This window comes from Xyrauchen texanus, chromosome 46 (assembly GCF_025860055.1).
Source record: "Xyrauchen texanus isolate HMW12.3.18 chromosome 46, RBS_HiC_50CHRs, whole genome shotgun sequence".
Classification (NCBI taxonomy): domain Eukaryota; kingdom Metazoa; phylum Chordata; class Actinopteri; order Cypriniformes; family Catostomidae; genus Xyrauchen; species Xyrauchen texanus.
This window is the reverse complement of record NC_068321.1, coordinates 13760127-13787368: the sequence shown is the minus strand read 5'-3', so window position 1 is coordinate 13787368 and position 27242 is coordinate 13760127. Positions and strand designations below refer to the sequence as shown.

The 27242-nt window shown below is 37.1% G+C and overlaps 1 protein-coding gene across 1 annotated transcript in view; it reads right to left on the bottom strand.

The window, feature by feature from the left end:
- The window catches only part of dock4 (dedicator of cytokinesis 4), a 103623-nt gene extending 76445 nt beyond the window's left edge, over nucleotides 1–27178 (bottom strand). Inside the window, exon 1 of the mRNA XM_052120214.1 lies at nucleotides 27063–27178. Within this exon, the coding sequence (XP_051976174.1) occupies nucleotides 27063–27099 (37 nt within the window). The 5' untranslated portion in view covers nucleotides 27100–27178. The remainder of the gene's footprint in view (nucleotides 1–27062) is intronic.
- Between the last annotated feature and the right edge of the window lie 64 nt (nucleotides 27179–27242).

The following is a 27242-nucleotide window of genomic DNA, read 5'->3' as shown; positions in this document are numbered from 1 at the left end:
AGTATCTGGATATTCTTTAGCTGGATTACATTTACACCTCTAGCCACAGTAGAGGTCAAACAATAGTGGATTTTAATAAGGTGGTGGAAAAGGCAGAGAACAGATTAATTGGCCGGTAGTAAAAAAAAAAAATCTATTTACTAAATGATCAAAGAGTTCTTAATCTTTCCTTACTATGACAGGCACATACATTAAGGCTACAAAAGTGAAAAATGAATAAACCTTAAAAGTAGTTAATTATGCAATCAAAATTCTAATAATAACAGCTGGGGCAGCTGTGGCTCAGTTGGTAGAGCGGGTCGGCCACTAATCGCAGGGTTGGTGGTTAGAATCCCGGCCCACACAACTCCACATGCCGAAGTGTCCTTGGGCAAGACACTGAACCCCAAGTTGCTCCCAATGGCAGGCTAGCACCTTACATAGCAGCTCTGCCGCCATTGGTGTATGTGTGTGTGTATGGGTGAATGAGACGCAGTGTAAAGCGCTTTGAATACTGTTAAGGCTTAAAAAGGAGCTATATAAGTGCAGACCATTTACCATAATAACCAGAAAATTAAGATTTGGTGTATTTATGTGGGACTTTTAACAATAAAAGCTTGAAATACACCAGGGACTTTTATTTAAAAAAAAAGACAGAGGCTTGGCTCTGTTACAAGCTCTAAATAAAACAAATAAAAGTTTTTATAGCCTATATATTTGCCAGATGAAGAGTTTTATATACACACCAATGAGCCAAAACAATGTAATCAGTCTCAGGTGAAGCGAATAACGTCGAACATCTCCTTACAATGGCACATTTGAAGATCTGGGTAGATTAGATGGTAAACGAACAATCAGTTCTCGTAGGTACGAGGAGGGACATGGGACAAACCACAAAAAGGTGATAGGGTGTCGATGCACGAGGGCAACTGAAGGCTATCCCATCTGGTCCACACCGACAGAAGGTCTAAAGTAGCACTAGTCACAGAAAATATGAATGATAGTTAAGGGAGGAATGTGTCACAATCGCACCCTGCTGCATATGAGGTTTCGTAGCTGCAGACTGGTCTCATGATGACCCCTGTCAATCATCGAAAGCGCCTTCAATGGGCACACAAGCGTCGGAACTGAACCATGGAGCAGTGGAAGAAGGTCACCTGGTCCGATGAGTCCTGTTTTCTTTTACATCATGTGGACGGCCATGTACGTGTGCGCTATTTACCTGGGGAAGTGATGGCACCAGGATGCACTGTGGGAAAACGACAAGCCGGTGGAGGGTGTATGATGCTCTGGGCAATGTTCTTTGGAAACCCGGGTCTGGCTATTTATGTGGACGTCAATTTTACGCGTGCCACCTACCTAAACATCGTTGCAGACCAGTTACACCCCTTCGTGGCAATGGTATTCCCTGATGGTAGTTGCCTCTTTCATCAGGATAATGCCCCTGCCACACTGCACACATTGTTTGAGATTTTATGAATTGTTTGAGAAACATGATGAAGAGTTCAAGGTGTTGCCCTGGCCTACAAATTTCCCAGATCTCAATCCCATTGGGCATCCATGGGATGTTATGGACCAACAAGTCCGATCCACGGTGGCTTCACCTCGCAATTTACAGGACTTGAAGGATCTTCTGTTAATGTCTTGGTGCCAGATACCACAGGACACCTTCAGGGGTCTTGTAGAATCCATACCGCAGTGGGTCGGTGCTGCTTTGTTGGCATGTAGAGGACCAACAGCATATTAGGCAGGTGGTCAATGTTTTGGCTCATCGGTTTATTATTTACTGTATATGATTTCACCACATTATAAGGTTTATTTAAAAGGAATAAAAACTATCAGCCTAGATTATTCCTGAAAACTGAGCAATTATCAGCACAGATTAATCAGTAAAACCGATATATCGATCTACCATTACTACACTGTTGATTGGATCAAAGTTACCCACACAAAATGGAAAACTCTACTTAAACATTACATCAGAGGCTGTGGTAACTGAAAATGATCTGTCTTTTAATGAATTTTAAAAACATTGATGGATAATTCATGACCTCTGGAGGTGGCTTGAGTGTTGAGACGCATTTCAGATGAAACACGGTCAAGTGTAAGTGCATGTGGCTGTTCAAGCTACATATGTAAACTTTACTCTGCCCAAACAGTGCTACGTCAGCATGGGAAAAATACGAAACATAACAGCAGCTACTGAGTAATTGCATATGGCTATATATCACACTATAAATAATAGAAAAATATCAACAAAGGGATGCCATTGTAGGAGAGACAGAACTTTTTTCATTTATTTGATGCAGATCGCTGACAAAACGGAAACTAAACGCTGATTAAAAGTGCAGCCGACGCAATTGAACATATCTTACATACAACAAACCCAGAGGGGAAAAATGAACAGTACACACTCACAAAGACACACACGTGAACTGGGCATTTATGTGCCCTTATGACTCTATAAGTGTTATGTGCAGTGATATACAGTACACAGTAGCTAGGTGATTAGTTGTTTCATATCAAAGCTGTTACAATCTAATTTGTTTTAGCATGGCTGGAGCACTGTAATGACCAACCAGGAACTGAACCTTTTGTTTTATAATTCATGTTCTGTACCGGAGAGTGTCAGTTTTACTCAAGAGATAAAACTGGCACTTATGAAGCCAAATATTAATTCAGATCCCTTTTTATTATGGCTTTGGCCACTACTTGAACCTCAGCCATCATCTCCGGGGAGTAGCAAAGCCCGCTGTTTTAGATGGGCAAAGTCATTTGAGCTGCATGCTTGTGTTAAACGCTTTCCCACGGTGCTGCTGTCATCGCGGTGGACACACATTGCTGCTTGGCAGAGAGACAGGACAGCCAGAGGCCTGTCTCGCATAACCCTTACCAGGTGCAAAGAGCCCTCTGGTCCCCTGTAACGCTGTCCCTGTGACTCACTCATGCGACTATAACCATGACACAGTTAAAGTAAGACTGAAATGTTTACAGTAGGGATGTAAAAAAAAAGAGATATTTTTCAAGATCGACTAGCTAGGCTTGCAAAATGAGAAACCGGCCAATCACTCTTAAGGAAGACCTCTATAATTAGGTCAATTTTAACCCCAATTGGATGCATTTCTGTGAGGGCATTTACACAAGATATGCTCTCGCATTAAAAACAGCTAGCTAGACTGTTTCACCGGTGCTTTAAATGGGATGAAAATAATAACGGCACCTATCTAAGTGGGTTTCAACACACAAACAGTGTAACAGTACCATGTCAAAAAGCTTATTGAAGCAAAAGAGAACAAATTTATATAAACTACTCGGCAATAGTTATCCGACTAGATGGTTGTTAGAAGGCTAGTTGACCATTGTGACCCATCCACATTTGACCGTCAATTTTCTAGTGACTACAGTAATTTGGCTACTATTAGACATCTAATCGTATTAGAAAAGTTAAGGTGACAGAATTAATGTGGCCATATTTTTTGTGATTTTAACTCTCAAATATGAGATATTACTGGGCAAAATAGCCTACGGCGTCTAAATCAATGGGCTCACTCTGCTGTACTCGTGTGTGACACTAATATTGGTATTTGGTCAAGTGCGGGGCCAGTTTGGACTGGGTGGTCACCACTTGCATCACACTGGTTGCTAGGCTCACATGTCTCTCTCTCTCTCTCTCTCTGCTGTTTTCCAAAATTATCCATAGAAATAATTTTCCCTCATGTGAGCCTGTATGGTACTGTATGAACAGCATTGTTTTATGTTAGATTTTGTTTGATTTTTTGAAACAATTTATTAAGAGATATAAACAATAACAGAAGAAATCAGGATGGGGCAAATACTTTTTCACTATATGTACAAACTGCCTGTAACCTTATATAAATGTAACGCATCCATTAGATATAATGCAACATTTATATTAAATGCCTTTTAATGGCCACCTTTTATAATACATAGTTGTAATCACAGTTATATTGCACTATAATTTGTGCTGTCCATCGATTATTTTTTTTAATCGTGATTAATCACTTTGTTGTAGTTAATCGCGATTAATCGCAGAATTTGAAAATGCTGAAATTTGACAGCATACATAATTTTTTTCCTGTGAAAATGCCTTTTTTTCTAACTTTAGAAAGAAAAGAAAACAATATTTAACAATATAATGCTTTACTAACATTTTCCAAACAAAGCGTTCCACAATATAATGTCACCTATTTAAGTAACACTAAACGTTTCCCAAAGTCTAATTAGAAGGTTGACATACAGAAAGAATTAGTCCCCATAGGTTGAGTATTCATTCATATTTTCATTCATTTCATTTCTATATTCATAATTTTACATTTTAAATATTCATCTCATAACATTATTTATGCATTTGCAAATGTTGTGTAAATGCATTTATTCCTGCGTTGTGAAAATCCACCTAATTGACATTTCATATTATGCAGCTTCTGTGTCAGCTTTGCTGTGTAAAGATGGCTTTAGTCCCCACAGGTTTAGTATTCATTGCAATGGGCATGAAATCTCTTAAACTCTCATCCTCCACCATATTAATCTGCCTGTAGACTGTGACTATCCGCTTTCGTACAGCAATCCTGAAGCTGCAATCATGATTCGCGGCGGAGCATCGACGGCAGCATCCAGCACCAACTCCAGGGGAAAAGCAGAGTGATAGTTAAGACTAGGCATGCTTCAGTGGTAATTAAAATACACGATTTCTATCGCTGAAAATACACGAAGTCCCATCTAGGCTTGTTTTGTACATCAAATAATAGCGCTACGAGGTCCATTCTCCATCATTTTATCACTGAGAGTGAAGCGCTGTTGTGGTGTGTGTGTCAGTGAAATGACTCTGGACACATTAAAAAGGTACAACACGTGTTTATGCTGGTTTACCGGTATGCTGTATTAACGATAAATTCGTTAATTGCGATTTAAGAAAAATTAACACATTCAACTTTTTTTATTAAATCGCATGCGTTTAATGCGTTAATTCCAACAGCTGTAATTATACTACTAACTAGTTCATGTTTATTCCTTTAAAAACTAAAAAGCATTCAAACAAATGACCAAGTGTCATAATCCATTACACTCTTTAATTGTGTAGTTAAGTGTTATAATATTTCTTTATAATGACCGATAAACTGTTTTACTGACTTTGTGTCAGGGTCCTGGACGTTATCGCTACAGAACATTATGCTTTATTCCAAAGTGGTTACAATTACAAATACCTTTACAATGCAATTGACAGCATTTATAGTTTCTAAAATGACTATAAACGCACACCTCTGACCGCATATATATTAAAATGTCAAGTTGCTATGTTACTTGCTTGGCGACCATAAAAAGCCTACAATCAGGATAATGAACTATATTACTTGGTGGAAGAATTGTCTATTACGATTACATTTTTCTCTATAATGAACATTGGTTTATATTATCATCATGCTGTTGCTGCTGTTTTATTTTATCATGATGAAGGTAAATTCAGAACAACTCTGAACCATGGTAAAATCACTGTCTCTCGTGGCTTATTGCTATATCTTTAGGCTATTTAGAAAGCATGTCTGAATATCCTACTGTAATTTTACTATGAAGCACAAGGTCAATGATTGACTCCAATTGAATCCATCATCGCTTACTATATATTTCCAATTTTCTAATGTATTCATTGCAAATACCATTTATCACTATTATCAGAGACACTAATTGACTGATGTCAGAGCGTTAACCCACAGCATAATCCCCCAAAGACAGTTATGGGGGTCTGAGAACGCGCTCATATCTGTCTGCTCGTCAGGGTGATGGATGGGTGCACACACTAACCTCTCTCTTCATATTGCTTTTTGATGCTAGCTGCAATGTGGTATTGAGTCAGCCTCCTGAGAGGACAATGCCAGCCGAAGGCACAGCGCAAACAGAAATACTCTTGATACACAGAGATACTATCACTGAGTCGGAGTACAAATGGCAAGGGTGTTAATATGAGCTACTCTTAGGAGGTCTGTGATCAGTTCTGCAGGTTTGATCAATGGTGTGAATTTGGGGCAGGCTTATCTGTTTGTACAACCAATGGAAGATGGGGAGTTTCTGGTATCCGTTGCCGATTATATTTGCAATTCCGTTGGCTACGTTTGTGGCACAGAAATGACACACTTCAGATTAAGTGCTTTCTTTGGCATATTATATAAGAGAATATTACCTCTTCTTTGAATATACCCACTACAGCTGGGCGATATATCGAATATTCAAGATATCTTCACAATGATTTTGCTGTTGAAATAAATTACATTAAGCAAAATTGCGATGATTGTAATGTGCTTTTTTATTTGGCCACTTGGCATTTCCGAATTTCCAAATATGCAGTCCTTCCTTGTCTTGTGAATTGCCAATATGAGTTTATAAAGACAGAGATATTTTAATTGCATCTCTGATTTAAACTTAGTTGGTATGTTCAAATTATTTCCGTGAATCAAATCAAACTGCCCGTTTCAATGACTGGGCCTATTTAAAATTACCAGACCATTTATTGGGAGTCAAGCATTAAGGCCCTTCTTTATTACACACACAACTGTACTTGAATTCAATCTCTAATTCAACACCAATTTACGTAGTCAAGTTATAAAAGTATGTGCTTCACCTAGAGCAGTTCAGTAAGTTCCAAATCATGAGTGACTGCAGAATTATGAAATATTTGTTTGGATATTGATAAAGCCTTCAGTTGATTTAATCACAGCAAGCATTAGAAAGGACGGGAGTCCCACATACTGCCCCAAAATGGGTCAGGCAGTCCTTAAAAGCAAACAACTTTAATGAACATGAAGATGAGTGGAAACGCCAGCACGGCAATTTTCACATCCGATGTGTAATGATTCCCAGACTCAGCCTTGTTTGCAGTAATGAGAACATTATGAGTTCTGATATTAAATATCTCACATATTTAGTTGTTTTGTTCGTTCACAGAGCAAAACATCAGCCTCTATATTAATTCTTTATATGAAAATAAAATGGTGCAGGTCTGGTTGCGGAATAATAGACCACCATTTCTGTACAAACACATCAAACAAAACAGATGCTTGGTGTTTTCACATACCGGTATACAAAGAAGATTTAGATTAACAAATCAGTTTTGTAAGCAATTTACAAGGCAATGTTAGAAAGCTTAAAAAGAGAAAACCAGATATGGGATCTCTTTTAAAATCTAAATTGTTTCTCCAAGACATTAGTGTTATTAAATGAAGAAGACTTCTGCTTAAATGCACTGATATATTTCGAAACAGCTGAGCAATGGTATACTGTTTGCAAACATTCAGAAACCAGCCACACTGCTGTGGGAGGTGTGTCTCCCTCTCTCTCAAACTGACAGTTCTGGCGCCTGATTAGCCCAGTCGAGGGCCATTGTGTCCTCACGGCCCCGCCCCGCCCCACCTTCCCTCTCGTCACAATGCTTTATCACTAACTACGTTTCCATTTTTTGCTACAAATAGTGGAAACGCAAATTATCGCTAAAATTTCACAAGTGTCAACATAATATTTTTTCTGTTTAACTCTAGCGCATAAACTTGGAAACTTGGTTTGAAAACACTTTTTGTCGAGAAAATATGCGTTAATGCAAAACTTGACAGAATCTTCACATGACAGAATTTACACCAATCATTAGCCTGACGAATAGACGGCAGTCATCTACATGGAATTAGCCCACAAAACAAAAAAACATATAATTTCTGTGCACAAAAATGTTTTTAAATAAAAATAAATACACAATACAAGGAGAAAAGCTTCAAAGTGCTTTTTTGGAACACTAACATCTAACCCAATTCTATAAAATTATTGTTTAGCTTACTTTTGAAAAAATGCTGGCAAAACTAATTAATTACCAAATGAAAAGACCTACATACTTGCATTTTCTTTACACAAACTTAAATTAGCCTTACCCTGTTTTGTAGATGAAAACAGTTGGCTGAATAACATTCTAAGAATGTTCTACACTTTTTTCAATGAACTAACTTGTTAGTTAGTTTACTTTATTATCCACATTGTGGAAAAATGTCTCTGGCTTCACCATACAATACATCACAAACAATAAATAAATATGCATAAAAAAAAGGCATACAAGACAAGACAGAAGTCACCAATCCCTTGCATTTTAAATTTTAACAGCATTGGGCACAAAATATATATCTTCAATGCATGTGGTTGCCTATAATGTCTCCCTGATGGCAATAGGTGAAACTCACCATGAAGAGGGTGAGACACATCCCCTACTATCACTAAAGCCTTTTGCTCGACCTAACATGTGTATAGATTTTTCAGATGTCTCTGTGTCTTGCCGATTATCTTGGTCAGCTTGACCCAGTTTTTAACACTCAAATGACCATACCACAAGGTCATGTTAAAAGTTAAAATACTTACAACAAAATGATTATACACCATTTCAATTATGTTCTTACTCACACCAAAGTGATTTAACCTCCTGATCAAATACATGCTTTGTTGAGCTTTCTTACAAATGCTATCAGTATTCTCTATAAAACTAAGTTGAGCATCTATGTGTGTCCCCAAATACTTAAAATTACAAATTCAATAGGATTCCCACCAAGTTTTGCAGGTTCCAGCTCCAAAATATTCCACTTATCTCCAGTAATTACCCATTCTTTTGTTTTATCCACATTTATAACAAGTGCACTCAGCTGACACCACTCAAAAAGGGCTTTTATGTGCTCTTGGGTATGTGCGAGTCATACCTACTTCTCCTACTTGCAAAAGACCCACAAGAGCCATATCATCAGCATATTTAAAGACTAAACACCTTATTTTTAATTGTAAACACATTCAAATACAAAGAAAAGAGTAACAGTGATAAAATTACTCCTTGTGGGGCTACTGTGTTTGAAATAATTGTCATTAACAACCACTCTTTGTGGTCTTACTCGCTCTTTCCTCTTTTCTCCCCAATTTGGAATGCCCAATTCCCAACGCGCTCTAAGTCCTTGTGATGGTGTAGTTGTGGAGGTCAGAACATCAGTTGCCTCAGCGTCTGTGACCGTCAACCCGCGCATCTTATCACGTGGCTTGTAGAGCGTGTTACCGCGGAGACATAGCACATGAGGAGGCTTCACGACATCCACCATACAGGCACAACTCACCACACACCCCACCGAGAGTGAACCACTTTATAGCGACCAAGAGGAGGTTAACTCAGCAGGACTCTACCCACCCTAGCAACCGGGCCAATTTGGTTGCTTAGGAGACCTAGCTGGAGACACTAAGCACACCCTGGGATTCGAACTTGCAAACTCTAGGGGTGGTAGTCAGCGTCTTTACTCACTGAGCTACCCAGGCCCCAGAAAACTAGCTTTTGAAAAGTTTAAAGCTTTTCGATATATTAAATCTAACCCTCTTTAACTCGAATTACATTTGCTGAGCTTCATCAGAAAATTTCAATTGCATTATGATGCTAAAAGTTATTTTAGATGACAATCAAGTTCAGTTGGTCAAATCAAAAATCAAGTTGCTGTACAAATATGCAGGATATAATGCAGTTGTGATGGCAATGCTTTATATTAGATGATTGTTAAAAATTTTGAATATCAGGAATATATCAAACCGATATTACACCGCATCAATTTTAATAGCTGCACACAGCATATACAGATCGATGGATGGTCTTTATACAAAGACCGAAAGTTTTCCCCACTACTTGGTGCAGGTTGCCAGCTTGAAAATGGCATGACGATTCGCTTTCGGGTTGGAACCGATGGCAAACTGTGATAGGCCCAACATCAGGACCAATATTACAGTCCTATCAGAAGGGCAACTGCTCCATTAAAATGACAGTAAGCTGACTAATTTCAATTAATTGTCTCAATACTCTCCCCATTTTACCAAAACTTTGGAGGAAAAATAATTAGGGATATCTGGGAGGCAACAGGTACACAATTAGCGATAAACACACATTTCTGTATGGAAATGGCTTAAGGGTAGATTTATTTTGCGATAAACCAAAACGTATGCGACAAAGTGTTTTTTAGGCATGATGTCTTTGCACACATTATTTTCATTGATAAAAGGCCATTTGAATGGAAACAGGCAAACTTTTTTTTACGTATTTTCACTTTGTCGATAACAAAATAGTGTGAAAAGTGGATGGAAACTAGGCTTATGAATAGAATTTACACAAGGTAAGTAAAAGATGTGGTTTTAATCACATGATAATGATTTAAAATATGAGGAATAAAATGTTTAACCTGTATTGTTTACACCCTGAATTCATGACGCTAGTGCACTAACACACTACACGCGACCATAATATGCACCGGTTACACTCTGTTATTGTAATTTATGATGACACTGAGACAACTTCAAAGATCGGTGTATAAAAGAGTGTTAATGGGAAATACAGACTGATGCATACTTTGGGCAGATGTGTGATTGACTTTCGCTGCAGATGGCACATGAGTAAATGGGAACTTGGAGGGTAGCCTATTTGAGTAGATTTTATTCTTTTTGTAGACCAATTAAACAAACAACCAAAAAATAGCATGACATGTTCTTGAAAAATGTCTCTATGCGTACAATTGTACAGATGTAGGTACATTTGCACCAGCTCGCTAATAACTGCACACCGGTGTGTTCATTTTTACTGATCTTGACTGACTGAACAGTGTTAACAAAGTAGGTGGTAGGGATGGGCGGATTGTTCCTCAAGACATCTGAGTCAAAGTTTATACCAAAATAAAACACGAGATCTCCATTAAGTCTGCTTAGCTGTAAAATTGAAATCTTTGAGGAAAAGATTTTTCTCTGGGTCAGGCCCTTTTCGACAAAGATTTGTAGAGGATAATAGCTGACCTTTAAGAAGAAAAATATTAACTTTGTCAAAGGACATTTCTGAAAATTCGCAGTCGTGAAATCAGGTCTATTGAAGCATGTAAAAAAGTGTGAAGTTTTTAATATTGTATTATTTGAGCTGTAAAGTTGTTAATATTGTCATTTTTACAGTTATTTTAGGGTTTGTTGACAGTACATTGTCATGGTAACTAAGTTGTAAAATTGGCTATAACTTTACACAGAAATGTTTTATCACACTAAAATCATGTTACACACATATCTTTTAGACACATATTGTCTTGTGGTTATACTTTTGAAAAAGTGAGAATTTTATTTTAAAAAATGTCCATTGTAAAAATGCCTCACTGTAGCCTCGATTCTTGCTTATTTATTTTTTTTAAAGAAAAGGAGTCGAATATTTTATTTTTTTGTAGTAATCAATATTATGCCACAAAAGCTTCCGATTGAGCTTACAGTAACTTGTACTGAACCTGGAACATTCCTTTAAGTCAGGGGTCGGCGACCTATGGCGCGTTTGCCATCATTGGCACGCAGAGGGGTAATCGCTGGCATGCCAGCAATGGCGAGAGAGAAGTAGACTATTTTATTCATATAAATTCCGCACATGCATTCCAATCTACATCTTGATGTACTCTTTCCTCATAAGCACGCTGCGTGTTTTCATGAGCTGAATGGGAGGCTAAACAAAAAGTTTAAATGTGACGAGACTGCAGTATACCCAACAGACTGGTGCAGCACGTGAATGCCATACACACATCATGAGCTGTACACTTCATGTTCAGATAATCACGTGAGTAAAAAGGCGCCCACTTTGCTTCGGTCAGACTGCATGGATGACAGCCTACATTCTGTGTTTCATTTGTTTCTTTTTGCTTTCAGAACAACACGTGATGTAATAAGGAAAAACACCACTATTACTCCTTGAGATTTCGCATACAGGTACTGTACACCCTCCTTAAACCATAGTCACACACAAAATTACATTAAACGATTAAAAGAAAAAAATTTGAGTCCATTAAAAATATAAATTAAACCTGGAAATGGATTTTGCAGGTGCGATTCACCTTCATTTCGGCTTGCATGCAGCGCAAGTCTTTTCACACTTTAATAGTGTTGAAAACATGTAGAAGCTGATGAAAACATGCAGAAAATCTTAGGTCAGTTAGGATCATTACTTTATTTTAAGAATGTGAAATGTCAGAATAATAGTAGAGAGAATTATTTATTTCAGATTTTATTTCTGAAATATTTAAGTTTACATACACTATAGTATTTGGTAGCATTGCCTTTAAATTGTTTAACTTGGGTCAAATTTGAACCATGGTGAACCTTCCTCAAGCCACAAGAAGTTACTAGAATTCTAGCCCAGACAGAACTGCTGTAACTGAGTCAGGTTTGTAGGCTCGCACATGCTTTTTCAGTTCTACCCACAAATTTACTATCCGATTGATGTCAGGGCTTTGTAATGGCCACTCCAATACCTTGACTTTTTTGTCCTTAAGCCATTTTGCCACAACTTTGGAGGTATGCTTGGAGTCATTGTCCATTTGGAAGACCCATTTGTGACCAAGCTTTAACTTCCTGGCTGATGTCTTGAGATGTTGCTTCAATATATCCACATAATTTTTCTTCCTCATGATGTCATCTATTTTGTGTAGTACACCAGTCCCTCCTGCAGCAAAGCACCCCCACAACATTATGCTGCCACCCCTATGCTTTACAGTTGGAATGATGTTCTTCAGCTTGCAAGACTCAACCTTTTTCCGACAAACATAATTATGGCCAAACAGTTCAATTTTTGTTTCATCAGACCAGAGAACATCTCTCCAAAAAGTAAGATCTTTGTCCCCATGTGCACTTGCAAACTGCAAAATATGAAAAGACAATGCAGAAAAGCAGAGCGCATGTGGCGGAAGACAAAACTTGTAGTCCATTATAACATCTACAAAGACAGCATCCATGCTTTTAATATGGAACTAGGCAATGCTAGACAGACTTTCTTCTCGAATATTATAAACAGCAACTTAAACAACACACGCACTCTTTTTGCGACTGTAGAGAGACTGACAAACCCCCCAAGCCAGATTCCCAGTGAAATGCTCTCAGACAGCAAGTGCAGTGAGTTTGCTTCTTTCTTCTCTGAAAAAATCAATAATATCAGAAAGATGATCAGCACATCCTTGAGTTGTGCTGGGGTCAGACAAATCAAACCACAACCTGAGAAAGTAGTTACTATGTCTGATTTCAAAGAAATTGATGGCAAAATTTTGGAAGAAACCGTACAGCACCTTAAAACATCAACCTGCGCCCTTGATGCACTTCCCACATCTTTTTTTCAAAAGTGTGTTCAACTGTTTAAAAGCAGATCTCCTAGAAGTGATAAACTCCTCACTTCTCTCTGGGAGTTTTCCAAACTCCCTGAAAACTGCAGTTGTCAAGCCCCTCTTGAAAAAGAGCAATCTGGATAAGACCATATTAAGCAACTATAGACCGATCTCAAATCTTCCTTTCATAGGCAAGATCATTGAAAAAGTTGTCTTCAATCAGCTGAACAAATTCTTGAACTCAAATGGATACTTTGACAATTTTCAATCTGGTTTCCGATCGCATCACAGCACAGAGACAGCGCTCATAAAGATAATAAACGATATTCGCTTAAATACTGATACAGGCAAATTATCAGTACTGGTACTACTCGACCTCAGTGCTGCATTTGACACTGTTGATCACAACATACTTCTTGACAGGCTGAAAAACTGGGTGGGGCTTTCTGGGATGGTCCTAAAATGGTTCAGGTCATACTTAAAAGGGAGAGGTTATTATGTGAGTATAGGAGACCATAAGTCTGAGTGGACGTGCATGACATGCGGAGTCCCTCAAGGCTCAATTCTTGCGCCACTCCTGTTCAACCTGTATATGCTCCCAATGAGCCAAATAATGAAAAAGAACCAAATTGCTTACCACAGCTATGCAGACGACACACAGGTCTACTTAGCCCTATCATCTAACGATTACAGCCCCATTGACTCCCTGTGCCAATGCATTGATGAAGTTAACAGTTGGATGTGCCAAAACTTTCTTCAGTTAAACAAAGACAAAACTGAAGTCATTGTGTTTGGAAACAAAGATGAAGTTCTCAAGGTGAATGCATACCTTGACGCTAGGGGTCATACAACTAAAAATCAAGTCAGGAATCTTGGTGTGTCTCTAGAGTCAGACCTTAGTTTCAGTAGTCATGTCAAAGCAATAACTAAATCAGCATACTATCATCTGAAAAATATTGCAAGAATTAGATGCTTTGTTTCCAGTCAAGACCTAGAGAAACTTGTGCATGCTTTCATCACCAGCAGGGTGGATTATTGTAATGGACTCCTCACTGGCCTTCCCAAAAAGACCATAAGACAGTTGCAGCTCATACAGAACGCTGCTGCCAGGATTAACCAGAAAATATGAACATATCACACCAGTCCTCAGGTCTTTACACTGGCTCCCAGTTACATTTAGGATTGATTTTAAAGTATTATTACTGGTATATAAATCACTCAATGGGCTAGGACCTCAATATATTGCAGATATGCTCACTGAATATAAACCCAACAGATCACTCAGATCATTAGGATCACATCAGCTAGAAATACCAAGGGTTCACTCTAAGCAAGGAGAGTCTGCTTTTAGCTATTATGCCAGCCGCAGCTGGAGCCAGCTTCCAGAAGAGATCAGATGTGCTCCTACAGTAGTCACATTCAAATCCAGACTCAAAACACATCTGTTTAGCTGTGCATTTACTGAATGAGCACTGTGCCACCGTGTGTCCGACTGTTTGTACTGTATTTTATTTTATTTTATTCTAAACTGTTTCAATTATTCTTATTTTTTTATTCTTATTTTAATCTCTTCTATGTAAAGCACTTTGAATTACCATTGTGTATGAAATGTGCTATATAAATAAACTTGCCTTGCCTTGCCTTGCCTTGCCTTGCCTTGCCAAACTGTAGTCTGGCAGTTTTGGAGTAGTGGCTTCTTCCTTGCTGAGCAGCCTTTCAGGTTATGTCAATATAGAACTCATTATACTGCACCTCCAATTCAGTACACCTCCTATCAGAAGCTAATTGGTTAATTGTCTAAAGGCTTTAAATAATTTTCTGGAATTTTCCAAGCTGCTTAAAACACAGTTAACTTCTGACCCACTGGAATTGTGATAGTCAATTCAAAGTGAAACAATCTGTCTGTAAACAATTGTTGGAAAAATTACTCATGTCATGCACAAAGTAGATTTGCCAAAACTATAGTTTGCTAATATGAAATATGTGGAGTGGTTACATTTTTTTTTAATGACTTCAACCTAAGTGTATGTAAACTTCTGACTTCAGCTTTAAATAAGCTCCTAAATGTAAATAAGCCTTTAAATAAATGCTCCTCTCTCACTGTTGCTTGTGTGCTAGTGATTACATGATTACAATGACATAATCTAAGATATATTTAAGATTCCACATCATTTCGTGATCAGTAATCAAATAATCACATTTGTGACATTAACTGTAATTTTCAGTTAATGAAAACTCATTTTGTACAAAAGGACAGGTTCTTTCTTTAAAGCACTTATGATGCTTTGTGAAAATGCACATGCAGGATCATGATTATATCATTATCATTGGGATATGCACACATTTTTCACTCAAACTGTTATGCTGCTAATATCATTTGTAATTAAAAGGGGGGCCACAGCCACTGACCAGGAAAATTAAAAATGGCACTCCATGTCGAAAAGGTTGCCAACCCCTGCTTTAAGTGAATAAATCTTTTCTCACCTTAATGAATCTATTACGAAATATTTCACAGTTTAATAAGAGAGCAACCTCGCTCATTTTCTGACAACTGAATCGAGTTGCCCATCTCTCTAAATGTGTTTGTAGGCTATGTTCATTAGTGTAGCGCTCAGATGGGAATGTCTTTTAGCTGTTCTCTCTAGAGTACGGATGGCCATAATCACAACACCCAGAGAGCGAACAAGACAGACAGAGAGGAAGAAAGACTGAGAGAGGTGGAAAATACACACCAAACACTCTTCTGGGAATTGTTGTGTCTTCTGCTGCCATTCTCTCTAATGTTCTAGAAGATACAATAACAATTCTTGACAACCTGAGAAAGTCAAAGTGTACGTAACAGATTTCAGAAGTTTGTTATCGACTAGCTACAATCAATCTGATCCATGTTTTGAGGAATGGACATTTTCCAAGATACTTTTATTTGAACAATAAAAATAAATAAATAAAGCATTTAGCAGAAGGCACAGTCAAGACCATTTATTAAATAGGCTTTGTAATAGTTTCGCCTATTCGCTATGCAAGGGTTGTTGGAGTTTCCACAAATGTCTCCAACTGCCCCCTGACAAAGCACAGACTCCTGAAGGTTCTACTGACTGAGTATCATTAGTGTCTAATTGCCTGAACGGGGTAAAATCTGATATTGTCAGCAATATGAAGATCTAAGAGATAAAGCATCACTTGAAGAGTTTGCTTAAAGGAACAGTTCACCCAAAAATGAAAATATTGTCATTTATGCACCCTCATGTCTTTCCAAACTTAGCTTAGTGTAAGGGACAGACTGAAATATATGTTGTTATTCTGAGGTCTGATTTCCAGGTCAAATATGGACTTCCGCTAAGAAAAACAAACCACATGCAACTTCTTCAAGCAGTAGGTAAGAGTACATTAACCTGACTATCAGCATGGTCGCAATAAAGAAAACAGCAGACAAGCTCTGACAGATGGTAGGTAACAAGTACAAAGACAGCAGTTTGGTGAGCGAGTGCCCTTTTCAAACCCTTCTGTACAGACAGCCATACTCTACATACATTTTGACAGCAACTAGGAGCTCAAGACTTACAGTGCCTACAGTCACTTTCATCTTTGGACATCTTATATTTGAGAAAGAATCAAGACAAGATGCACTCTAGGAGGAATACTAAGTGCTAATAGGCGTTAAAAGGGTACAAGAGATGTCAGTCTTGTGATTGACACATGTCAATCTATGGTGCTCTCTCTGGTTTACATGCAAATGTGGATACACAAACTGAATTTCATGAATCACTTAAAGTATTTACCCCTTTCTGCAGTAGATGAATATAGAAATACTTCAAACTTGGGCTTGGCAAATACATTATATTTATTATTTATTTGCAATAATTTTGTAATACATAATTTTTTGATTGCTTTTTATTTTGCCATTAAGTTTCCTAAAGAACGTGCTATTGAACTAGATTTGGAATTATTCTTGCAAATTGCAAGTATGAGTCTCTGATATAAACTTTAGTAATAAAAAAGGCAATCAAATTGTTAAGTTTAATGTATCACTGAGAATCAGTTCAAAACGTTCAGTTCAGTGAATTGATTTATATATATGGTTCTATCTGATTTAAATGTGTATGTATATATGTTGTCATGTTCACAGATGTGACATTTTACGTTTGAAAATGTTTTTTTTTTTTTTTTATAAATATATGCAAGTAAATATTGCTGTTAATTACCTTGTATTTTTATATTGGTGCAAATTAATGAAAATTGTTAAACATGTATTTTCCTTGTGTTCACTTAAAGGGATAGTTCACCTAAAAATTATTTATTCACCCTCATGCGATCCCAGATGTGTATGACTTTCTTACTTCTGTAGAACACAAACTCATTTTTTGAAGAATATTCACCTCTGTAGGTCCATACAATTCAAGTGAATGGTGAACAGATATTTCAAGCTCCAAAATTCACATAAAGGTAGCATAAACGTAATCAATATGATTCCAGTGGCTAAATGTATGTCTTTAGAAGTGATATGATAGATATGGGTGAGAAACAGATCAATATTCAAGTTCTTTTTTATTATAAATCATATCAAACATATTCTAAAAGTGAAACTGGAGATTTATATTAAAAAAAGGATTTAAACATTGATCTGTTTCTCACCTAAAGTGATTGTATTGCTTCAGAAGACATATATTAACCCAATGGAGTAGTATGGATCACTTCTATGCTCCCTATATGTGATTTTTGGAGCTTGAGATGTCTGGTCACCATTCACTTGCATTGTGAGGACCTACAGAGGTGACATATTCTTCAAAGAATCTTTGTTTGTGTTCAGCAGAAGAAAGTCATGCACATCTGGGATGGCATGAGCAGATTTGGGGAGTAACGGAATACATGTAACAGGATTACATATTTAAAATACAAAACATAAGTAACTGTATTCCACTACAGTTACAATTTAAATAATTGGTATTTAGAATACAGTTACATTCAAAAAGTATTTTGATTACTGAAGAGATTATTTTTGCATTTAATTGTCATTTGTTTCATTTAATATTTAGTCCTTTCGGATGGAAAACATTTATACATATGCATTTGCATTTGAACAGCAGTGAAACACTTTTTTATGATGTGTTACATTCATACGAGCAGACAGAGAAGTAAGTTTGAAGTAAGTTTGGAGCAGAAAAATACAAATAAACCTTGTGTAAATTGTTAAGCTAAAATGCTATTTCTAGTTATTTTACATGCACATGTTTCCAGACACGATCATATTTTTCTATCAAGAAAATTCACGTTGGGTCATCATTTCATTTTTTCTAGTAAGAACTTTGATATTAGGGCAAAAATCATATTCTTGATAATAATTTTTGTATTGTTTTCCTGTAAAAATATTTTAAAAAATCCTTAAAACAAGATCAATTTGATTTATCTCACTGCTTAAGATATTTAGGTTTTTCAGAGAATTCTTCAAAACTTCAAAACAAGTGAAACCAGTGCTGAAGAAGTAATCCAAAGTATTTAGAATACGTTGCTGACCTTGACTAATCTAACGGAATATGTTACAAATTACATTTTACAGCATGTGTTCTGTAAGATGTAGTGGAATACATTTCAAAAGTAACCCTCCCAATCCTGGGCAAATCAGGAGAGAATTTTCATTTTGGGAAGAACTATACCTTTAATAAAATAAAACTGTTCTGAAAAAATCCAAGTAGATTTTTATTAGATAATACTTCTTACCTTAAACATTTTGAATCTAGTTGGCAACAATGGCAATTTGGTTGAAATGATGTTTCCCCAGATTAAAAAAGAATCATTCTTTTAAGCCATTTCAGTGGACATTCTCAAATAAATATTGAGACAATATATATTAAATAACTTCAAAAGGCTGGAACATATTGAGATATAATAGTTTTTCATCTCGGCCAGCCCTACTGGAAACACAAATGGATTTAACCCATGAGAGAAATTAAAAGAAAGCTCTTAAGATGAAAAAGCTTGCAGTCTGAAATCTGCAGAGATTCCTTTTCTTGGCAAGGCTGCACAAAAAATTAATCCAATCTGACAGTGAAAGGAACTGGGACTGAGTAAAATCAGAGAGAGGAAACTGGGGAACAAGAATAAAACCCTGAAGAGTGTTTTGGCTGTGATGGAGGATGTGGCACATAGTATGTTATGAAGTGCCAACACTCAAAAATTAGTTTTGCAAATAAGTCAATGAATTATGCAGAAAGAGCCATTGAGATTGTTAGAAGCATGAATGATTCAAATCTCTATCCTGCTCTTTCTCTCTTAACGGTGTCTTTGCAATGGCAGGATATTTTTGAAATATGCTTCTAGATCACCAGTTTTAAAGAGTTCACAAGTGGCACTTTTACACCTTATTTTGCGACATGCACAGTTTTTTTAAACTGGGCAAGCTTGCCATGGGCCATAAAAAAAGCTTTCCCAAATTTTCAAATACTGTGTATTTAAGTATAGCTCTGTTCCAAAACCTTGTGAGCTGCCTTGCTGTCTACTACCTACATAGGCGGCATCCCAACTAAAATGGAACCTTTTTAAGTGAGTGATTTGAAATGCTTTTACTTTCTCTCTCGTGAAGTGTACAGTTTGTATGTGAGTCGACTCAATAGAGTTTGACGAAGTATGTTGCTAAGCTAACAACGTGATGTGCAAATAAGCATAAATATAGACGGCACACAAAATTATTACGCAAAATAGTCCATTTTTAATCAGATTAAAACAAAACTTGCAAAACAGTAGATAAAAAAAATATATATAAAAACTATTGATTGGAATGTACACACACATAGAACTATATTAGGAACACCTTTACACCTACTTTTTCATGCACTTATCTATTCAGCCAATCGTGTGGCAGCAGTACTATTCTTAAAATCATGCATATACAAGTCAACCATCAAAATGGAGAAAAAAATGTATCTTGGTGATTTCGACCATTGGCTGGTTTGAGTATTTCTGTAACTGCTGATCTCCTGGGATTTTCACGAACAACAGTCTCTAGTTTACTCAGAATGGTGCCAAAAAAAATTAAAATCATCCAGTGAGCGGCAGTTCTGTGGATGAAATGTTTGTTGATGAGAGAGGTCAATGGAGAAGGGCCAAACTGGTTCAAGCTGACAGAAAGGCTATGATAAATCAGAATGGTAACACCACCCTGTACAATTGTAGTGAGCAGAAAAGCAGCTCAGAATACACAACACATCAAACCTTGATGTGAATGGGCTACAACAGCAGAATACCACATTGGGCACTTTATTAGGACATTTACATTTATGCATTTGGCAGACGCTTTTATCCAAAGTGACGTACAGTGCACTTATTACAGGAACAATCCCCCCGGAGCAACCTGGAGTTAAGTGCCTTGCTCAAGGACTCAATGGTGGTGGCTGTGGGGATCGAACCAGCGACCTTCTGATTAACAGTTACGTGCTTTAGCCCACTACTCCACCACCATTCTATAGTGTTCCTAATAAAGTAGGACCATAGTGTTCCTAATAAAGTGCTCAGTGAGTGTATAATCAATTTTCTCAACTCATCTATCACATTGGATTAATTTTTTTTCACGCATCCCCTTGCAATGCATTCCGAGATCCATGAAGGATACATAAGATTCTGAACAGATGCTACAATTGCGGTACAAAATGCAATAACTGTTTTGTGACACATTTTATTTGTCGTCTTTGTGCTCCCAAACTTCTGTATGCTGACGTAGTTCCATTTAAACAACTCAATGCATTTACGCTTGGTCGAGTTGCATCTTGTATGCATCTCATACCACCTCAAGAGGTTTGAGTGATTGGATTGCAACCCATATTTTATGGGTCTTGGAGGGCACTTGGTCATGAGGTGACCAAATGTATATGTGACGCTCCTGTTCTACTGTTACCCGCTCCGTATGGGACTTGAACCGGCATCTCCGGCATGGGAGGCGGGTGATCTAACAAGGAGGCTAAAGGCTACAGCCTCTAGCGTCAGTTAGGTGCTAGTGCACCTCATAAGGTCAGGAGAGTGAGGTTTATACTCATTGCACAGCTATCTATCAGCTGGCCACCATTACATATACGTCCCCCATAATGTTGCTGCCTACCATTTCGAACAGCCTTTGCATTCGGATCATGCCATTGATGCCTTAAAATGCAGTCCAGGTAGGCAGCTCAGTAGGTTTTGGAACAGAGCTTATGTGTGCATGACTGAACTCACACCAGCGTCTCAGATCGAGCAGTTGACTAGACCTCTGTGTTCTTCTAGCTTTATCTGTCAGCCTTATCTCTTTCTCAGAGTGGCAGTGTGCCTGTTGACCAGGGCACAGTAGGTGGCCAGTGAGCATGTGACAAAAGGATGAGACTAATTTGTATGCTGAATGTGCTCTCATCATAAATCCAAGCTGAGAGGCACGGGAACAAGACATGATAATCCCAGACTTGCTGCATTTACCGCTAAAGAGTTTGACCGAATTATATTTTTGGGTTGACAGTAAGTAAAAGCGCTGGATGTTTCAATTGTGCTATTTTCTTTAACAATCTTGTAGAGATGTTAAAAGATGCTTGTATGCATTGGAGAGTCTGAAAATGGAAGTAATACGGCAAGTATTATGTGCTGGAAGAGTGACATTAACTTTCACTTTGCTGATTAAATGTACTGAGGAGGATGGCATAATTAGAAAGCAATATGGTCTTGTCAAACTGTCATTTCACAGCTGTTGCCTGCAAATTCCACATGTTGGCTTTCATCATGAGACGATCAGCAAATCAATTCTGTAGGGATGCCGAGATGAAAATGAGGATAATGTGATTTCAGGCAAAGTTTACCAGATATATAAAACTTCCCTTAGAATGAGCAACCTTGGTCAAGTACAAAACCTTAAAGCTGCACAATGTAACTTTGTGCTCTCTAGCGACATCTGTGGTTGAAACTTGCAAGCAAGCTATTTGCAGAAGAACACTTTATATGAATCGAGTTACGGCACTGCTCCTCTGGCAGATGAATCTGATGATTTGAGCTTTGCCTGTGTGTGATCGTGACTGGGAGATATTCAGAGCCGGATTTTCATGTTGATATGTTATACGATTAAACATTTAAATCAGAAATATTACTTGCTTTGATGCAGATAAACAACACTTGTAGTAATATATTTTGAATGAAAGAATTTTACACTTATAGCACTTTTCTCAAAGTGCTTTTACAACAGGGGACTCAATAACTAGCAGTATATTTTAATATAATTTATCAAGTGTTTTATCTACTATTAATGTTTGTATTGTACTACACTTATCAACTTAAGAGCTGATACTCATGATATGGCTGATACGAGTTTAATGGAAGACTTTATTATTGTTATATTATATACAGCCTCAGTTGATTATGCAAGTGATTCGTAATACTACAATAGTATGTCTATGCAATGATCACAATAACACAGTAAACTAAAAACAAGGATTCAGTAATGATGGGGATGAAATATACTTTATTATCCATGAAACAAATATACTTAAAAATGCAATATAACAGTTACAAGAAGTCAATATCAGAAGTCATACATATTAGTGAACACGTCACAGTAACTTCCCCCAACAACATAGAACTGATTGTGACTGACTGAACTGTAGTTACTTTCTTGTATTTAATGGCTTTTAATAGGTACTTTTTACAGCACTCTATCTATCTATCTATCTATCTATCTATCTATCTATCTATCTATCTATCTATCTATCTATCTATCACTCTTTCTGTCTTTTCTATCTATCTATCTATCTATCTATCTATCTATCTATCATTTAAGTGTCTATCTATCTATCTGTTTGTCTGACTATCTATATATAATTTACCTGTCTGTCTGTCTGTCTGTCTATCTATCTATCAGTCTGCCTGTCTGTCTATCTATCTATCACTCTTTCTGTCTTTTCTATCCATCTATCTATCTATCTATCTATCTATCTACCTGTTTGTCTGACTATCTATATATCATTTACCTGTCTGTCTGTCTATCTATCAATCTATCAGTCTGTCTGTCTGTCTATCTATCTATCTCTCTTTCTGTCTTTTCTATCTATCTATCTATCTATCTATCTATCTATCTATCTATCTATCTATCTATCTATCTATCATTTAAGTGTCTATCTGTCTATCTATCTATCTATCTACCTGTTTGTCTGACTATCTATATATAATTTACCTGTCTGTCTGTCTATCTATCTATCTATCAGTCTGTCTGTCTGTCTGTCTATCTATCTATTATTTACCTGTCTGTCTATCTATCTATCATTTTCCTGTCTGTCTCTCTATCATGTACCTGTCTGTCTCTCTATCATGTACCTATCTATCTATCTATCTATCTATCTATCTATCTATCTATCTATCTATCTATCTATCTATCTATCTATCTATCTATCTCAGAGGTGCCCACACTTTTTTGTGTTATGATCTACTTTTAAATGACCAACTCAGTAAGATCTACCAACTAAAAAACACAGTTTCATTTCAAATAAGAAAATGCTTGTTGGGACTACTGCATGTATCCCTACATGGAATTCATCTTCTAATTAATAAAAAAATATATAACAATGTTCAATGTTGATATCATTCAGTTTTAAAACTAAACCCAAAACACCTACAGCACAATAGATTACAATAGCCAGGGCATTTACCTCATTCTGATGCTACTGCCCGGATTAGGCAAAACTGTCTGATTCCATTCAGTTTTACCTAATCTGGGCAGTAGTATCGCAATTTCACGCTCTGTTCTCAGAAGTCCTTGGAAGGTGGGTATGTGCAAACCTAGTTGTCATGGCAACTGAATAAACAAAACCTCGCCTGGTCAATATTTACTCGTCAAGTGCAAGTCAGACAGAAACTAAAAGAAGGAAAGACATTATATTTATTTTTATTAAACTTTTGTGCGATCTACCAGCATTGCCTTTGCGATCGACAGTAGATTGCGATCGACGTATTGGGCACCCCTGATCTATCTCATTTACCTTTCTATCTATCTGTCTGTCTGTCTGTCTGTCTATCTATCTATCTAGCTGTCTGTCTGTTTATCTATCTATCTACCTGTCTGTCTGTCTGTCTATCTATCTATCATTTTCCAGTCTGTCTGTCTATAATTTAACTGTCTGTCTGTCTATCTATCATGTACCTGTCTGTCTGCCTGTCTATAATTTAACTGTCTGTCTGTCTGTCTGTCTGTCTGTCTGTCTATCTATCATACATCTGTCTGTCTGTCTATCTATCATGTACCTGTCTGTCTGCCTGTCTATAATTTAACTGTCTGTCTGTCTGTCTGTCTATCTATCATACATCTGTCTGTCTGTCTATCTATCATGTACCTGTCTGTCTGTCTGTCTGTCTGTCTGTCTGTCTGTCTGTCAGTCTGTATCTATCCATCTATCTATCTATCTAAAGTGAGATATCTGGTAACAAAATAAACTGAATCATAACTGGATCTAATAGTTGTTGTCATCACCATTTTCTTCCACTGACTTTGGTTTTGGCGGGAAACCCAGGTATGGGACAATGATCAATGGACACAGACCTGTTTGAAATTCCATCGCTTTTATGAAACATAAGTTCATTAAGCTGAATTTGCTCCTGAATCAATAAATCAATCTATCTATTATTTACCTGTCTGTCTGTCTGTTTGTCTATATATCATTTACCTGTCTGTCTGTCTGTCTCTCTGTCTGTCTATCTATCTTGTAACTGTCTGTCTATCTATCATGTGTGTGTCTGTCTGTCTGTCTGTCTATCTATCATGTACCTGTCTATCTATCTATCATGTGTGTGTCTGTCTGTCTATCATGTACCTGTCTATCTACCTGTCTGTCTGTCTATCTATCTATCTATCTCTCATTTTCCAGTCTGTCTGTCTATAATTTAACTGTCTGTCTGTCTATCTATCATGTACCTGTCTGTCTGTCTGTCTGTCTACCTATCATGCTGTCTATCATGCATCTGTCTGTCTGTATATCTATCATGTACCTGTCTGTCTGTCAGTCTCTATCTATCTATCTATCTATCTATCTATCTATCTATCATTTTTCCAGTCTGTCTGTCTATAATTTAACTGTCTGTCTGTCTATCTATCATGTACATGTCTGTCTATCTATAATTTAACTTTCTGTCTATCTATCGTGCTGTCTATCATCATGCATCTGTATGTCTGTCTGTCTGTCTGTCTGACTATCTATCATGCATCTGTCTGTCTATCTATCTATCTATCTAACTATTTATTTTCTGTAAGTGAGATATCTGGTAACAAAATAAACTGAATCATAACTGGATCTAATAGTTGTTGTCATCACCATTTTCTTCCACTGACTTTGGTTTTGGCGGGAAATCCAGGTATGGGACAATGATCAATGGACACAGACCTGTTTGAAATTCCATCGCTTTTATGAAACTTAAGTTCATTAAGCTGAATTTGCTCCAGAAATTCCAGGAGGAATGAGAGGCCAGCATTACGTTGTGCATGTTGCGTGTGTAACGGTGTTTGCAACCGTGTGTGTGTGTTTATGCAATCACGGCTGGACTCCATCCATATTTCATGACTGATAAAGGTTTCTGTAGCTGTGTACACTTTCCAGAGAGCATCACTGTAATATGCAGCCATTTTGCCATATTCCAGTATAATAATGCTCTGATGTTTTACATTAGCTCTCCTCGCCTGCCTCCTGCTGTGGCTTATTACTAATGTGAATAAAGAAAATCACTTCCCAATTTCCCATTCCCATGGTATCATTTTTCAATTTGAGCAATAAGAAAGAGGCTTTTTGTTGGCCCTAATCGCCCCCCATACAGCACCTCTCTTCTGTTCTATTATCTGACCGTGTCTCCTTTCTAAATTAAGAAATTAGCAAATATTGACCAAAAACAATCTTTACTGAGAGCAAATGTTTTTTGACCAAAGATTTCCATGCTTTTATTTTGAGATAAATCAGTGAAATCCAGTCAAAGCCGATAGGGGACGACATCACACTCCACTGCATTGCTGGACTCGTTAGTTTTTTGAGTCCTCATACCACTCAACAGACTTTGTGTCCATCTCTACCTGTCAGCCAATGAGAGATGAGCCCAGCCAAAATTCATAATTCAAAATACCAGCTGCTGTCACAGCAGCAAAATAATAACAATAATAATACAAAGAAATAAAACAATAGCAACATACTTAATAAAAATAAATAGCGGTAGTAAATGTGTTACATTACAGATCATTTGACCATCTTGTTGATCCAATTATGGCTTATTCAAGCACTTTTTTAATTTTATAATTTTAGTGCATGATTAATGTATCATTGTGTGCAGTTAGGGTGTTTTGGCAAAATAAAGGTGCATTTACAAACTCTTCAGTTTGAATAACATGGAATAAAATAAATAAATAAATATTGTACATTAACGCTCATTGACCGTACTGTACTGCAAATGCATTATGTTATTTGCAATACACTGGTGATGTAGGCTAATAATAGAATACCCATGATTTATTTATTTTTTTTTTTTTATAAAACAAGTGTACTGTTACGATATATCTTAAGATCCACAATCTGCTCAGTAAATGAATTAGACCGTCTGTGTATGCAGGAAGACAAAAGAGCAGCCTTTACTGCGGGCTATTACATCTTATTGCTGCATATACAGTCACAGCTATTCGAGATGACCATTCATATCAGTGAATGAAAACACAATATTTAATTCCAGCCGAAAAAATAAAAAAATAATTAAAAACACTCGATATGCATTATCCGACCATTAACAATCCCATTTTCAAATAGCCAGAAATGCTTTGACATTTCATATGCCATCGGCTGTATGCCATATTAGAGATGCCATGGCTCATTATCGCACCTGCAGCGATGTACACCAGCTATTATAACTTGTGTTGTATTAATTAGGCTACAATATAATATGCATATCACTTACCAATGCCATATTTCTCATGTTCAGTCGGTATCCACATTTTTCTGCGTCAAAAAGTGCTATAAAACAGGGCAATTACGGCTGATACGATCCATATTGTTGCACAGGGTTGCACCGTATTGTTCTGAGCGCAGAGCCAAAGCAGCAGCATCCCACATACAGCACATTTTCTCAGCCCTGAAG